The following is a 17,544-nucleotide window of genomic DNA, read 5'->3' on the forward strand; positions in this document are numbered from 1 at the left end:
GTACAGTGTATCAATACCCTTTACACTCACATGTATGCAGAATGTTAAAAACAGATTATTTTTTGCTGCATTTATGACACAAAAGAGATTCAAAATTTCTTGAAAAAAGAAATTTGAATGAAAAATTCCTGTCCAAAACATATCTTAATGTAAGCCCATACATCCTGGGAAAAAGACTGTCCTTTAATACTTTCCTTCTTACAACTAAAGGATTCTGTCTGCAGATTATGTTATCAACCAATCAATCAATCAGCCTTTACTTATCCCTTCTACTGTGATGAGGATGTGTTCTTCAGAATATTTTTCATTGTTTCCACTTATAGGAGAACTCCACCAATTTTTATACATCAAGACGTCATGACGTGTTCATCACGAAGAGCTTTGTAGTTTTCCAAAGTCTAAAAAAACGACCCTGGTGATGTCATCAGGGTCCAACTGGGCATGGTGTTGGGAAGATGTGAGCTTATACCAAACAGCTGGCTGTTCTCATGCACTGTTCACACGTATACCTGCGAAAAGTAATGCACCACAACTCGTATATAATCCTCATAATAATGAGCCAATAATTCCTGTATAACCAACGTAATCAGGAAGGCTGCGATCACATGACCAATGTGCTGACAGGAGTAAAGAAGAAAGTAATAGGGTAGTAGGGTCACAAAACAAAGGACTTTCCCCCACAAGACCAGCGTTTGGAACCATGTGAACTTTGAGTTATTTTAAGGTACACTGTCACCATATTTATTTTCCTAAATCTAAACTATGTAACTTTACCTTAAGTATTTAATGTCCTTGTTTGACATAAACTATATGTGCATTTTTGCAAGGTAACAGACAAACCGCTGTATGAGGATACAAGGCAAACATTGAGGCACTTCCAAAAAAAAAAAATGCATTATTGGATCTAACGTTTTGGAGTTTGAGCCATATGCTGGAGCCATTAGGGACTTAAATCAGGATCTCTGTGCCCCTGCTGCATCGATTTTGAGGTTTCATTTCTTTCTTGCCTCTTGTGAGTCCCCAAGATTTAAGGAAGTGCAATAAATAGATGCAGTGCAGTTACGAGTAAAGGCAGAAGACGTGGGAGGAGATGAACGACATTAGGTAAAGGTCCCAGGCCTCATTTGAAACCACAGACACACGAAGAACCAACCAAACCACCAGGATGTGTCTAAGTTCTAATTTTATCCTAGTAGTTGTGAAAACTGCACTGCTTTTTTGAATTGCACATTTTGCTTTTCCCATCAGTGTCAGGAGGGTCTAGAAATCACAGCTGAAAGGTTCAATGTTGGATCTGCAGTATACTGTATCACTGTAATATGTGTGCTGCCTTCACTTCGGCTGATAGCGTCTCTGTGCCTTGAGAAAATCCTCAGATCTCTTGAGTTTATGAAACACACAGCCTCTTCAGAAGTTACTGGATATTGCCAAAAATGTGTTGCCATCAAGCTAAAAATAGAGCTGTTTTATTATTTCCTGAAGAGTTGTGATGGTTTGTCAGTGTACCCTGGGGAAAACTATTGAACTCTAATTCCACAGTCACTACAGGGCGCGCCGGGTAAGAATGACTTAATGCTGCACATCAGCTGAAGAACACACAAAGTTGCATTTCCCCCGTGTCTGATAAGGAATAGACAGTTTTTATTTTCCGCCTACTCAAGCCAAAATGAAAGAATTTCTGGCCTCATTGTCAGTGCCACTCAAAAAACAATTTTAACTTCAAAGGCTGGAGAATAAATTGATCACGTTACTTCAATAGGGTAATGAGTGTAGTGCTTGTTTTCAACAAAGGGCCATTTTCAACCATGACATTAATACTAGCTACAACTCCCATGTTAAGTCCTGTATCAGCTCTGAAATAAAAAAACAACAACAGCAGCTTAGTTTCTAAGATAGATTGATACAGTTGATGATGTGTTGTAAGATGTTTTCGGGGCATATTTAAGAATATATAGGGGACCTTAAAGAGACATACTTGTGCACATTAAAATTAGGTTAATCCCTCTGAGATCAAACATCTCTATTCCAAGACAAACTTGGCCACGTTTACTCAAAAGACATCACAATAAGCAAGACATTTCATCACCGGCAAAGGACAAAACTACAGAGAAAGAAACACAGCAGATGGAAAGAGAGCTGTGAGACAGGAGGAGAGGAAAAGGTGTCTCAATCCTAAAAGAAGCATATCTAAGCATTGACAGTTTCCAGTAGATTCAGCTTTCATGGTCCTTACAAGTATTTCAAGCTCAGCGTGCCATGCAGAGCAGAGGAAGTAGAAATTATGAAGGTTTTCTTTTTTACCTATCTCCGTCCAGGCCCTCTGAACAATCCGCAGGAATTAAATTTAGTCTGCTCACACCCAGAGACAAGCTGCATCTGCGACACAATAACAACTGAAGGCTACTTTAAAAATGTATTTCACTGCAATTACTAGCATTAAAGATTTAATCAACAATGAAATCTTTAAAGCTCTGCAAGAGCAAACTTAATACCCTATAGGGCTGTATGCAACATACAGAATATGTATGTACAATTCAGAATCTGAGCTGGGATTACCTGAACACGGTTCTCACCAGAGAGGTAGCGGAGCCGGTGGCTAGCAGGTAACGGTGCAAATAACAACAGTGCTGGATACATGGATCTGTATGGCATTTTCAGCAGTAACAGCAGTAAAAGCACAGTGCAGTGGCAGCAACTAGCAGTGGGATACACACACAGGGACTCACAGGCACCAACATGTAAGTGCGGCAAGACCAGACCAAAACAAAGTACAGAGAAGCTCAGACCACAACTCACACAGAAGGAGCATGACTTCATTCTCTGCTCATGACGTCATTACTCCACTTTATCTTTACATAGCAAAGAATTATTTGCTGCTATATTTTTGCTCTGAATATTGTATACAGAACCTTTAAGCACTACTTGGAAGTAGGTTTGTTTGTAGGTACAGTTTTGATATATTTTGACTTTACTTGTGATTTTTGTTTGCTACTGTATACTTCTTCATTGTATCTAGCAAATTAAGATATTGCAAATTTAATTCCGCTACCTTTTTGTGACAGCTGTAGTTACAGTTGCACGATTAACGTGAATATGATGCACTGTTGCAATAAATTAAAGTGACATCTAACAAGTAAACAAACAGCAGTGTAAATTAAAATTAGCTGACAAAAAAAATCTCACCCCAAGGTCCATTTAGTAGCTGTTCTGGGGTGTTCAGTTGTATAACATGATCTTCTTCTGCATGGAGTTACCCAGCCGTAATGAAATTGTGAATTTTTTTCTGACCACTTTCAAATTCATGGGGTATTTTTCTTGATGCTGGGAACAGCACGTGACAAACAATCTCACCTGTAGTAGATTAGGCCATTTAGTAACAATAAGCTTCACCTCAACCAGATACAACATTACAGCAATACAGTGCGATTACTTTGCTACCATCAGGCATCTTTGAAAACTTACTTGGGTTTATTTTTGTCCCTTTGACAGATGTCAAAGTATTCCATATTTATTTCTGTGTCATTGGCAGCTGTTGGGTCTACATACAAAAACATATTTACTTATACATATGCTTATGTGTATATGTATTACACATATGTTGTGTGCACAAGCAGACCCTACCCTGAGGCGGAGGGCTGGGCCTGTGCTAGGCGGCTGGATGTATTAATCTGGTATCCTGTTCTGGCTCCAAATGACGCCAGAGCCACAGGTCAGGGGGGCCAGAGTCCCTGAGGACAACAGGGTGGTACATCACAGAGGCTAGATAGTCTGTGGAGGTACTGTGGTTTTACTGGTTTTCACCCCAACATGGCCTTCATCCCTCAGACTGCTGGGGTCCTGCTAAAAGGGGTGAGGGGACTGTTACCATGGAAACTAAGAGGCAGGAGTAAGTATAGGTTCATGTGTGCGTATGTGTTTTACTTCCCCCATCTGATTTTTATTATCATTCCCTGAAACATGGCAAAATAGGCGCAATGACATTTGCTTGCTCTGACGTGAACTGGTGCTACAGTGGTAGACGTGATGGGCTCTGGTAGAGGTGGTTTTGCAGGACGTTTGTCTGGCAAGTGAAATTAAGTCCTTAAGCCGATTGTGAATTAAAACCGTTGATGTTTGACTTGTGCTTTGAATTGATACTCTCCACTGTATTTTTATACAGTATGCCGAATGTGGCATTGTGCTATGAGAGACAGTCTGATTCACAAAACTGTGTGTTTCTAGGAGTCACACTGTGCTGCTTTTGTCTGGTATCATCTACTGTTTGAAGTGGTACTCGTGGTCTCCCGTCGCTGAGCCAGGTCAGCAGGCAATTAGCAATTTGACTAAACGGCATGAATCAGTCTGTTGTTGCATCTGTCCCTTGCATGGAGTGCGTTTTTGGTCCTCACAGGGCATGTGTGCATGTGTGTGTGTGTATGAAAACACAATTTGCAGACTTGTGTCTAACCTGTGTGCTATGGTTGGTGATTATTACAGGTAATCCTTCCACCAGCCAAAGCAAAAAAACCATAAAGCAGCGATTCCTCAAGCTGCTGCCATGCTGCCAGCCCTCGGCTGCCCCCTCTATCAGTCAAAGCAAGTGCTCCTTCACTCTCTATACATCTCTACTTTCCTCCATGTGTCCCGACTCTTAAGTGAATTACAAAAACTCATGCAGATTCTTGTGTGGATGCAGTCATGTACACACACACACACACACACACAGCCACCGAAACATTCAGTGTACACATAAAACAACCTACAGACACACAGTCAACCCACAAACTCAACACTCTACTATTGCTGTTAATAGGTCAGACCTGTTTTCACATTTTGTGATTCGAAGCGTTATGTTCCCTTGGGCAATAGAACGTGTGTGTGTCTGTGTGTCTGTCTGTGTGTGTACAGTTATTGACAGTTATTTTTTGGAGAAACAGATGGGATGAGGAATTTCTGTTCATGGATGTGTCTCCTCACCTTTTAAATTGTCTCGTCGTTACCACTCTGATTAATGTTAACCACCTTCACTCACTCCCTCAGTAAAGGTCTCTCCTTAGCATACTTAAACTTGAGTTTTTCAGACAAGTAACTCAGTCATTTTATATATGCTTTAAAGACATTGTTTTGCTTTGTGGTCTGAAGTACTGTAGCCGGTGCTTGAACAAAGATGATTGGAAAATACTTGACCATGTCTCTTCAAAATTAGGAGAAAACAGAGTTTCTATTTGCAACCAGGTGGAAAAAGTCACACTGCAGCTATTCAGCTATCACTGCAACGAGCTATTATGGATCCCTCTGCATGCTGTGATTGGCTAGTACTTGTCATGGTGGCATGTTGAGGTTGTCAGCGGTAAATATTAGGGCAAAGAGGTCATGTTTAGGGCTAGTGTTAGCCAATCTTGGCTATTTTTAGGGTCCGGGCAGCTAAGCTGTCAGGACACTATTGTAATCCTAGGTATTCTTCTTTCTTCTTTCTTCTTCCGAGGAAATCATACTTCCCATGGGTGAGAACTCACCAAACTTTGCACAAAGGTCCAGTCTCATGCCAGATATCCTCAGCTGTAAACTCAAGCCAATAGTCCTGATGGTGGCGCTACAGCAAGCGTCTAAAGTTCAAAACTTTGAAAATTCATAGCAAATCAACCATACGTGCTACAACTTCACAACTTTCATCAAACTGTAGCCCCAATACTGAAGAAACTTTTGTACACTATTAAAAATTATGAAGTTCATCATAATCATGTAAATTGACACCAAACTTGCTACAGAGCATCTTCACTTGCTACAGAGCATCTTCAGACTGTCCTACAAAAACTATGTTTCTCAGATTTTTGATTTATCAATAATTGAGCCTACAGTGCATCAAAATGTTTGACTGTAAACGGTACTGTAAACATATACATGCAAATTCTTGCTAAATAAATCTTCAGTGTTCATGAAAAATAAGACAAAATTCTAGAGTAGATGATGTGTGACAAATTTCAGAATTTTATCTCAAAAACTGCATTTTTGACAGCATTTTGAATTTTGCTCTAATGTGAACAATTGGAGTCAATGTAAAAATGTCAAATTTAAACATCAGTTTTTCACTTATGGAGCAAATCAATCATTGTTACAAACAAATTACTAACATCTCCATGCTGTCTAGATGCAATATGTGTATTTTCAGATTTTTCTCTTAATAACTGAATTTTTTACAGTGGTTTCAAATCTGCCTTTCCATGCACGGATGGCTGCTTTCCTACACAACAGTGAATGGCTTACTCATATTGTGAAGCCACTGTTGAGTTGCTACTTGCCAGTTAGCTCAGAGCGGTAGATGACTGTCTTAGGTTCCAGAGGTTGCTCAGAATTGCCTAAAAATGCCCGGACCCGACCCATCGCTGCGCAGCAGCTACGTATAATCTGACATTAAAATGGTAAATTTACGAGAAAAGGCTCAAAAACATACTGCTAGAAAGTGAGGTGGCATAGCAGAAAGAGCAGTAGGGTCCACAATGGTAGTAAGATGTGGTGGACAAGAGGGTTAACACAGGACTTTAACACAGGTGACTGAGATTTGAGTACTGTATGAGTCAATGTATAAGGCTGCACACTGTTAACATAAACTTTAGCAGAATGGCTGAATAGACTTGTTCACCTTAACATCATATTTTAACATTGTTAAGACGCTCAGCAATAACCACATTGGGTAGGATAATAGTTTGCCTTATACTATGTGATGAGCTCAATATTAGTTTGATGACTTCATTAAAATATATTGGCCAGGCGATGGCTCTCCTGGAGGTTGGTGAGGGCGCAGTGATGATAAATGCAGACTAACACTGGTGTCTCCCTCACACAGACAGCGTGGAAGATGACTTTGAGTTATCCACTGTGTGTCATCGCCCTGAGAGCATGGACAAGCTGCAGGAGCAGACTAAGTTCACCAAGAAGGAGCTTCAAGTCCTCTACAGGGGCTTCAAAAATGTAGGTCTGGCTGAAGAAGAGAGTGATCAGGCAGACTGCAAATTAAAAAATAAGTCTAAGAAATCTGGTTCTAGTAGCATCATCATGGGAGTTAAGAGCTGTATAAGTCTGGCAAGATGTGAAGTTACCGTGTAGTGCTTTATATATTCTGTGCTGGGTGGGAACTAATGAGTTTTCTCGATTCACATCTGTATTCCAGGAGTGTCCGAGTGGTGTGGTGAATGAGGAGAACTTTAAGACCATTTACTCCCAGTTCTTTCCGCAGGGAGGTGAGTTGTCAACTCCCACTGCTTAACCTGAAGAGCTCCAACTGTGTCTGTAATACTTTAATTTACACCAGTCTTCCTAACTTCATTCATTTCACAGACTTCAGATATAAGCGTAAATAAAGGCATTCATTTGATTCAGTAGCGGTACACAGGGAGCTTTTCATCATCACAATGAAATGAACATAATTAACTCATTATAAATCTGCTCTGCTGAACCACGGTCCATGCACTGCAAAGACGAGAGGCGATTTTTCATTTTTATGATGTTTAGCTTGATGAAATGTTAACCACTCGCCTCCAGTTGTATTTGAAATTATTCTTATATCTCGGCTATATTTAGCTGGCTGCTAATCCAAGCTGTTCAAAGACTTTGCTTCATGTTTCGAGGGCACACGGGTTACTGTAAGTCTCTACCTTTGCAGATTCAAGTATGTATGCACATTTCCTGTTTGAAGCCTTCGACACTAACAAGAACGGCTCAGTTAGTTTCGAGGTGAGCTCTATTCTTATATCGGCTTCCTTTTTTTAGAGATGAAAGCTAATATGTGCTCAGGTGAAATTTGTTACTACGGCTGAATCTACACAAATATGTATTCTCTCTGAATACCTGCCCACAGAGATTTGTACTGTGATGAAAATTTGACTTGATTTACTGTGTTAAGATTCAAGTGATGTTAAAACAGTACAGTAAATCGTTTCCCATCTATCTCAGGACTTTGTATTTGGCCTGTCTATCATCCTGAGAGGGACCATTAATGACCGGTTAAACTGGGCGTTCAACCTTTATGACCTGAACAAAGATGGCTGCATCACCAAAGAGGTAAAGCACACACACACACACACTCACACACACATCACTTTCTGTAATGGCTTCTAAGCAAGGCTGTATCTACTAACGAGTATGAGGTCATGTCCACAGTATTTGGGAGGATGTGGAAGCACCCCATTAATCTTTGTACATTTCAATTTTGGTGGAAATCAGATGTGGAAATTGTCTGCCAGGATATTTGTCACTGAATACACCAGTATGTAAAAAATATCCTGTAAAAGCATGCACCAAACACCTGCTGGATAAACTCCAGGAAAATATCGAATGGGCACGAATGGAGATTAAACCCACCAATCTTGTAATATTACCCACCACCAAGGTCCGGCTCATCAGCTAAAGGTTCTGCATCAACGATGAGACGATATCGACTGTCCTGGAGAAGTCTATCAAAAGCCTTGAAATATGATTATTGCAAACCTAAAAGACACTGAGCAGGTGAAACAGCTCAAACAGGATACAGTCAGTGTCCTCAAGCAAATCAACAACACTGCTCTTGCAAGAAGGCTGAAGCTTTCAAGCGTTCAGTTCAGCCTGCTGCTCTGGCTAAAGTGGCCAGTCACCATCTATGAGGTCACTGTATCTTATGTCATCTGGCTGGAGAGACTGGTGAACTCACAAGTGAGGAAGTGGCTTGGGTTACCGAGAAGCAGCAGCATCAGCAGCATAGGGCTCTATGGGAATACAGCCCTCTGACTGCCAATCTCTAACTTGGTAGAGAAATACAAATGTGTCAAAGCAAGGCCAAACATGACACTCACAGAATCTCTGATCAGTTGTAAGAGCCGTCTTTCCAACCCTAGCAACAGGGAAGAAGTAGAGCCAGAGCAGTACTAGACACCAAATCCGCCCTACAACACTGGGATACAATGTGCCATGTCCAACAAGGCAGAGGGGGCTTTGGCCTGGAAGGAATGAAATCTACCTGGCAAAAGACTACTCCAACTGAATGCTAGCACTTGGTGGTGCACCACCAAGAAGAAGCAGCCAGGTATGCCAAAGCCATATTCCAAGCCATGCAAGGCCTCTGGATGAGGGATGGTTTTAAGAGGAGGAACATTTCATGGAGTTCAAATATGTTTTCTCTGCCACAAACCCAAGTCTTTGGCTGGGAGAGGATCCAGCCTGGCTCCAGCATGCAGTTCTGGCAACCCTTAAGCTAATCTTGATTGGTTGTAGGCCAGCTTAACACAAGGCAGGTACACCTGGTGACACAACCGATTGCTGAGGTGTTTGGCAGCTGAACTTGAGTGCAAAAGAGTAATGATAACAGATGATGCCTATCAGTGCCTGAACAACATTCCCACAACTACCATACGACATGCAGCCAGAGACGAGGAAATGAGTATCAACCCAGACCGCAGACTCTCCTCCTCATTTGAAATCACAACAACCAACCTGCGACCAGACCTCGTCCTCTAGTCTAACTCCTGCCGGTGTGTCTTCATCATTGAGCTGTTGATCCCCTGGGAGGATACTGTGGATGAGGCATACAAATGCAAAAGGCCGAGATTCTTCAACCTTGCAGCAGAAGCAGGGGAGTAAGAACAGAATGCAAAAAGTGTGTCCAGTTGAGGTGGGTTGCAGGGGCTTCACAGCCAGTTCCACTCCAAGGCTCCTAAGGGAAGTGGGAGTCAGAGGACAGGCCCAAAGGAAGGCAATTAAAGAACTCGCCAATGCCGCAGAAAGGAGCAGTCACTGGCTGTGGCTGAAAAGATGAGATACTGTCTGGAAAACCATAAGACACACACCCGGGTCTAATTACCCTGTGTGTGCATGCCTTGACTGCGAGTGTGTTGTAACAAAGGGCCAAAACACCCAGTGACGTCGAGGTACACAACTTGAGATGTGCCTAAATGGTAGTAATGTAGTGCAGAAACTTCAAGGATTGTAACACTCAGTCCTACTCATCAATCTGTGGTACATGTGGCTATATGCTCTTATATAACCAAGTTCCTTTTGGGCATGCACGAAAATAATCCCAGATGTCATATTTTACCAACAAATGGAATAAAATTAACAGTCTATAATATACTAAATATTAGTTGGTATTTTTTTAATCAAATAAAGCAAAACAAAAAAACAAGTTCTTGAATTTATGACCTCTGTACTTGTATAAACCTTTCTGTCTTTATGTTGTCCAACAACTTTTACATCCTCAATAATGTGTTCTCACTTTTATCCTTCACTTTCCAGGAGATGTTGGACATCATGAGGTCCATCTATGACATGATGGGGAAGTACACATACCCCACTATGCAGGACGATGCTCCAAGAGAACACGTGGAGAGCTTCTTCCAGGTCAAACTCAACCGTCTTTATTTTCAATTAACCTTTCATTTTATCTTTGTTTAAAAACTCAAAAATATTACTGATAGAGATATTGTTATAAGATAATGAACACAAATATTGAACATACAATAGTTTTTTAGTGAGTAAATCCATGCCTGCGATATTTTTCTTTCAGAAAATGGACCGGAATAAAGACGGCGTGGTCACCATAGAAGAGTTCATTGAGTCATGCAAAAAGGTGTGGCGAAAAAGGGGATTATCAAGGCCTAAAGAAGCAGTTCGAAATTTAAATATGCTTATTTGCATTCTTGCCCAGACTCAGATGAGAAGATTGACACCACTTTCCTGTGCATTAAGTATGCAGCTAGAGCCAGGAGCTGGTAAGCTTAGCTTAGCATGAGGACCTCCTGAGAGGAGTGGTACACTGTCAATCTTCTCATCTAACTCAGCCAGAAAGCAAAACACTGTAAAATGTCAAACTATACTTTTAATCCTCACTTTCCCCAGTGTGAATAATTTGGGTAACACATAAGGAGAAACGCCTCCTAAACCAAACCCTTTGTCTCTGTCCAGGATGAGAACATCATGCAGTCCATGCAGCTGTTTGACAACGTCATCTAAGAATCTGGACCAGAGAGTATGCTGGCACCAGGGAGGGGAGTGTGTGTGTAAGACGAACCGGGATTGAAAAGAGAGAAAGAGTATGTGATTGTGTGTGTGTGTGTGGCCGTATTCTGACTTGCAAGCTTGTGCTTGTGTGTCTGTTGAAAGCTGTGAGTCCTGAGGGCACCAAGAGGCCCTCTCCCTCTTCCTGGACCCCCAGTGACATTTCTCCAAGCGACAATGGAGTTTCCCCCGACTCCCTTCCTCATCATGCAGAACCTTAGTTTTACCCCAGAGGCACAGAGAAAGAAGGCAAGCAGCGGGCTCACAGGCACCGGCACACGCAAGACCCCCCACCTGTTTTATTTATTACTATTACTGATGGAGGAACTATCGCAGCCTGTAATGGCTGAACTCAGAGGGAGGAAGTTTCCCTGAAACCTCGATCTAAGATCACTTTTACCCCTTTCTCCTGTGATGGCTGAGATTTGGATTTGTGATTCTGATCCTGCCTCTGTGCATGTGGGTAACACCTCCCCTGGAGCCTAGACTGCTCGCGCACCGGCCATAAAAATAGAAATGAATCTACCACCATCTTGTGGACGAGAGAGAGAAAGACACTCCCGGAGGAAACAACTGATGAATCGGAGATCCAAGCGAACCCGCTTTCCAGATGGAGGTTCAAACGTGTTGTTTTCCATGAAGAACTGATTACAATATCGCATGATGTCACTAATATCCAATTATGTATTTACAGAGATACTCCAAAGTCTGCTTGTCTGTCTGCTGTTCCTAGTCATTCACAGGTGCCTCACCCTTTGTGTATGTGTGTGCGCATGTGTATCAGAGAGAGATGTCATCCATCTTACCTGTGTAAGACTCTAATGGGACAACACCCACCTCCATTCATGGGATTTTGGTAGAATAATTCAGAGCCTTCCAAACTATTACAGTCTTAGCTGTAGGTGTCTATTGACTGTTGTACATTTTCTAGCACTCCCAATGGTGTGATATTAGGCAGTACATCATGGGGACTGTGCTGTACTTGACGAGTTGTTTTGACCATCCCAACTTCTCTCAACACAGGACTCGCATACCAACGTTGTACTAGTCTACCAATACACATCCAAAGGGGAATTTATTAGATTGCAGATTGTACTTGTGAACTTCTTGTAATCGGAAATGTCATGTGGTTGTAGCAGGTTCTACCACACAAATTTCAAAACCCTTGTTGCATTGAATTAGGCTCATCCAATTTCAAAGAGGCATAGTATGTGTGTGTGTACTGTTAGTGAGAGCGACATGGTTTATTAGTTGTTGTTTTTTTATGTGCCCCCTTATTCTGTATTCTCCCTCTTTCTGTAACACCAAAGAGAAGATATAAATTAAAGAGGTACATAAAGCCACTCTAGGTTAAGACATGAAGCCCACCTGTGGGTGAAGAGAGAGGGAGATGCTGTCTAGTAAGCGGGGCAAGGGGCAATCAGAGATGAAGGGATGTAATTTGGTGGATTGGTAATGTGGTTTATCTGCACATTGTCCAAACTGAAGTGTTCATATTGTACACCCACATCATTTGAAAGACATTCAAATTATTTGCAGCCACTTGTTAATTAGCTTCTTTTCAAACTGGACTCTCAAATCCAAGATGGCGTAAGAAACAGAGACACTCGAGCCGTAATTACATAGAATATAGTGTCTTTAAAATGCAGAGAGACTGCATGGAATAGCAATAATGTTCTCCACCACGTATCAGCACATTCCCACTCATCCAACCTCTCAGAGCACAGTACAAGGGTGCACTATGGCCCTGATGAATATATGCACTTCCAGCCCTGCAGTTATTTTCTATTGCTGCTTTTTTTTTTTTTTTGTGGGGGGTAAGTGGTTTGGCTCTGATTGTTCCTTGCCAATAGTTTTTAAACGTCCATTCCTGACCACAAGTAAAACCTGTCAATACCCGCATGTACTGTGTCTAGAACAATGAAAACCTACTAACCCGTTGTACTGACTGTCTAGTTAGCTAGCCTCAACTGGTTGCATTACGTATTCAAAATGTGTATATTTTGTACAGAGACAAATAAAAATCACAGTTACTATGCAAAATGGACTGAGGAGTTTGAATTTTAACGACTGTACAGAATCATCTTTATTAATAAAATAAGACATTTGTAAAGACACAGTGCAAAGCAACAATCAAGATTCTGCATATTTTATACCTTATTTTCCATCATCACAATGTCACCAAGAAATAGTTCATAACTTAAATGTACATAATTATACATACAATCCCAACAGCCACAACTGATTCAACTTATAGGTAGTGTGTGAACCGACACTAGGTAACGAGTGACTTAGTAACTCAATTTTCAGTCAAAACATCCTGGTAAAACTATGCACATGAACAAAAAACTTAACTTAAAATATTCCTGCAAAATTCTGGCTGCAACCCAAATGCATATCCTTCACTGGAAATCCTGTTGCTGTGTCATTAAAGCTGGAGAGAAACTGAAAATTTACTTCTGCGTTGCTTTTTTACTCCTCACAAAACACTTCACATCAAGTTGTCATCTTCAGGGTTCAGTCTATGTATTCTTGACATTTTTTATCAACACTCCAGCTTTAATATCAATGTGATGAAACACTGCAACACCACAGGAGAGACACTTCAGCATGTCGGTGTTGTCCACTGTTAAATCATTCCTCTGTTTTTCACCCTTCCATTTTTTTCACTTTTCTCTCCAAAGCCTCGTTCACAATGACACTGCTGGCTCTTAGAGGCTTGAGGTGTGGCTAATAGGGATTGGATTTGTCCATAAGGCGCAGGAATTTACTTGGGCATCTTGCGGAGCTCTGCCAGAACCCAAATGGCCAGCGAGAGAAGAGCCACAGAGCCGGACTGGTGAGTTGCTGCCAGTGGAGTGGGGACATACAGTAACAGGGTGCTGATACCAAGCGCAACCTGAAGATACAAACACAGAGTTTAGTTACACTGAGAAATATCAAGACTGAGTTAACATGTCTCAGGGCAGACTGACAACCCACCTGTCCATAGGCCATTGCTGTGAGAAGGCTGATGGCGATCTTAGCCCTCCTGGGCAGCATCATCCGCCTTGAGAACATATAGAGGCCTGTAATTGCGGTCAAAGAAGAAATGGCCTAGAAGAAAAACAAGTAAGTACAGACAACCGTCAACAACTTAAAGCTGCCTCTCAAATTACTGAGTAGGTAAGAGACGGTTACAAATAATGTCTCATTTATGTAAAAATGTTGCCCAGAAGATTTTATCTGTTTAGAAATAGTAACACACCAATATTCTGTGGTCGAACTGCACAGTCGTGGGATTTTCAAAGAAGTTCTTGAGGGCCGGTGAGAAAGACAGAAGATCATCTGGGATCCATCGCTCACCCATCTTAGGGAAGGAGTTATACACCAGTCCAGCATCCAGACCAGCAACAAAAGCACCTGTAAAAGCATTTGGTGAATGTTTACAAATAGATGCATATCTATGAACTACACTGTATCTATATTTAATCTTTATTTAACAGTGTACACCATTAGACTTCATACAGAAAGTGTAAGCATCAAACTATTTGTTTATAATATCACCCTTGACTCTCTACAAGTTCTACAGTTAACTGTTCTGAACTACTTTAGCTTCAAATATGAAGACTATATTCTGCCTCCTCTTTGTGCTTCTAATGGCATTTGCAAGATTCCTCCTATTTAACACAGCTGTCAATCATGTCAATCACTGCTTGTGAACTGCGGTTAAACTGTAAAACTAGACAGTGATCCTCATTTCTCTCCTCAAATGTTTTTAGAAACATATTTTAGTGCAGTGTTTAGCTGTAAAATGAGAGTGTTTGTGACTGTGAAAACAGTCAAGCCAAAAGTGCGCACCGCCAACTAACCAGATCATACCTTCTCATTTTACAGCGAAACAGTACACTAAAATATGCCTCTGAAAACATCTGAGGAGAGAAACAGGCAGTGCAGTAACAGAACCTTGATTTATTTTTTAACAGTGCTGCCTGGTTTCACAGTTTAAATGCAGCTCTCGAACAGTGATTAACATGATTGACAGCTGCGTTAGAGACTCCTCTGTTCTGATTGGCTGTTTTCCTTCAGCTGTGGTGGATTCTAGAAAATGCCATCAGAGGAACTACAAGGAAGATGAGGAACATGATTCCTTTTTCTTTCCAGGTACAGACAGACAGGTCTGTTTCACTGACTTTTGTCTGGAAGCAGTGAGTTCCAGCAAATACGACAAAAAAGAGATTGTTACGAAACTTACTAACTGTATCTTTAAAGAAGCTTGAAACTGAAAGTACTCCAGTAACTATTTGTTCTATTATGTTTTTGATGTTCCATTCACACAGGAACAAACCGTACCTGAAAGAGCAGTAAGGAAGACGAGTCCACCAGTACCCTTGGCAAACCTTCTGAGCTGCATGAGACGTTTGGTGTCTGCCAACTGTCAAACAGATGCCATCATAAATAAAATAAAAAAACAAAAACTGACATTGACATTTGAATCCACAGACTAAGGTTAAACTGTATTACTTGCAGACTGATATTATCTCAGAGACTGCCTCTGTACCTTGTGTGCAGGCAGCAGCAGAGTGAGCCCTGTCCAGAGACTGGCGCAGTACAGCAGCAAGGCAGAACCAAGGTGAGCACTCAGACGATACTGGCTCACCCGGGGGATGTCATAAGACTCAGGCTTCTCCTCAAGACCACTTTTTACCATGTACCATCCCAGAAGGCCCTGAGAAGACACACAATGATGCGGTCATTCATACAACATGACTACAAACTTAAGGACAAGTAAAACACTGTGCCCAACATGCTCTGACAAAAACTTACACGAAGAGTGAGGTACAGTAAGAACAAACTTCCTATGATCTTGTCTCATCACTGCAGATGAATTGGGTCTTACCTGGAAGAACACAAATCCGCAAAGCCCGAGGACTTTTCCCTTCATGGAGCGATTGAAGTATCCTTTCCTCCAGAAATAAATGGTGGGAAGGATGTACCCAAGTCCAACCAGCCTTCCCCACATGCGATGACCCCACTCCATGTAGAAGATAAATTTAAACTCTGGCAGAGTCATGTCATGGTTCATTCTGGGAAAACATAATGACAACAGATCATTTTTTAAAGACAATTTAACTAATTTCAAAACGAAGGCAGGTTACAAAGTTGTGTTTTGATTATTAGTGAAGGGTTGCATCTGAATAAGGTAAACAGAAAAGATGCGGCCTTACATTTTAAATTCAGGAAACTGCTGGTACTTGGAAAACTCAGCCTCCCACTCTGCTTGTGTCTGAGGTGGCTTCATCTCTCTCACCAGATGCCAGTCAACCATCGAGAGCCCAGATTCTGTTAGCCTGATTAAACAAATGCACATCAGTACAAACCAAAACCACTTCAACACAAGGAGGAGTATTGTATACACAGACACAGCACTTTTAAGTCACTTTTACCTTGTGACGCCACCCAAGACAATAGCCCCAACAACCAGCCCGCTGCAGCCCAGTAACCAGCGTCCTACGATGCGATTTGTGGCCGCGTTGGGGACAGTAGCTGCTGCCGGAGTGGAGGAGGCTCCTGCCTCTGCTGTGATGGTGCTCTGACTTCTCTTTACAAGCCATTGTCGTAGCTGTGGACTCCGCTGAAGTTGTAAATAAGGGAGAGAGGAGACTTGAAATAAATCTGTAGTACAACTTTGAAATCTGTATCCCTAAAAAACAGCCACATTTACTTTAACAAAAATGTATACACACTGAAGAATAGGGTTAAAATGAATGATTTTCATTGCTGATTACTCTATCAAGTATTTTCTACATTTATCAATTAGTTATTTGGTCCATACAATGTCTGAAAATGGTGAAAAACATCAGTGTTTCCCAAAGCTCAAATGTCTTGTTTAGTTCACAACCCAAAAATATTCAGATTATTGTTATAGAGAAGTAAAGACACCAAAACAATTTCACATTTTTAGAAGCTGGAATCAGAGAGTTTAGTTTTTTTTGTTTGTTTGTTTGTTTAAACCTTTACCCAAACTGATTATTCTATTATCAAAGTAGTTGGGAATTTATTTAACAGCTGGCAACTAATCAAAACATCAATTAATTGTTGCAGTTTTACAGAATTCATACATACAGTGATAGTTTAAACACAAATGTGTGTCAAACCATGTGACAGCAGTTTGTTGAACACATTTTTCTGTTTCATGACACAAGACAATGTCCCCATATACCAGGCCAGGTCAACATGTGGGTGTAATATTTTAGTGTGTGTGTACTTCTGGCCAAGTAGCACTTAATAAACTTACATAATACCTCCTTTCTCCTGTTAGATCTCTTCTGATACATTCACTTTGTTTTAATGACCAGTAATGGGTTCAGTACCGGTGTTGTGTCCCTACTGGTTTCCAATTTAACTGGTTTCCTTACCGAACAGCTGCAGATGTGCTGCGCCTCCGTCAGCAGATTCGTCACAAATTCACAAACATACACAACATATTACTGGCGATCTTAAAGTCGCAGCCCACATCTACCACAGCGAATATGCTTCTGTAAGTGAGCACTACGTACCAGC

The 17,544-nt window shown here is 41.3% G+C and overlaps 2 protein-coding genes across 5 annotated transcripts in view; one reads left to right on the forward strand and one right to left on the reverse strand.

Annotated features, from left to right (window-relative positions):
- The window catches only part of LOC126407258 (Kv channel-interacting protein 2-like), a 139,467-nt gene extending 125,737 nt beyond the window's left edge, over nt 1–13,730 (forward strand). For 3 of the 4 annotated variants that reach the window (XM_050072020.1, XM_050072019.1, XM_050072018.1), the window contains exons 2-8: nt 6,824–6,948; nt 7,148–7,217; nt 7,640–7,710; nt 7,930–8,037; nt 10,240–10,344; nt 10,511–10,573; nt 10,909–13,730. In XM_050072020.1, the coding sequence (XP_049927977.1) occupies nt 6,824–6,948; nt 7,148–7,217; nt 7,640–7,710; nt 7,930–8,037; nt 10,240–10,344; nt 10,511–10,573; nt 10,909–10,956 (590 nt within the window). In that variant the 3' untranslated portion in view covers nt 10,957–13,730. Of the gene's footprint in view, nt 1–4,476; nt 4,580–6,823; nt 6,949–7,147; nt 7,218–7,639; nt 7,711–7,929; nt 8,038–10,239; nt 10,345–10,510; nt 10,574–10,908 lie in introns of all 4 variants that reach the window. The other variant, XM_050072017.1, reaches the window with a different exon arrangement.
- LOC126407257 (cytochrome c oxidase assembly protein COX15 homolog) overlaps nt 13,063–17,544 on the reverse strand; it is a 6,042-nt gene continuing 1,560 nt past the window's right edge. Inside the window, exons 2-9 of the mRNA XM_050072016.1 lie at nt 16,428–16,615; nt 16,209–16,331; nt 15,881–16,067; nt 15,542–15,709; nt 15,334–15,415; nt 14,249–14,403; nt 13,984–14,097; nt 13,063–13,900 (exon numbers count right to left, since the gene is read on the reverse strand). Coding sequence (XP_049927973.1) covers nt 13,769–13,900; nt 13,984–14,097; nt 14,249–14,403; nt 15,334–15,415; nt 15,542–15,709; nt 15,881–16,067; nt 16,209–16,331; nt 16,428–16,615 — 1,149 coding nt within the window. The 3' untranslated portion in view covers nt 13,063–13,768. The remainder of the gene's footprint in view (nt 13,901–13,983; nt 14,098–14,248; nt 14,404–15,333; nt 15,416–15,541; nt 15,710–15,880; nt 16,068–16,208; nt 16,332–16,427; nt 16,616–17,544) is intronic.

This window comes from Epinephelus moara, chromosome 19 (assembly GCF_006386435.1).
Source record: "Epinephelus moara isolate mb chromosome 19, YSFRI_EMoa_1.0, whole genome shotgun sequence".
NCBI classification, from domain to species: domain Eukaryota; kingdom Metazoa; phylum Chordata; class Actinopteri; order Perciformes; family Serranidae; genus Epinephelus; species Epinephelus moara.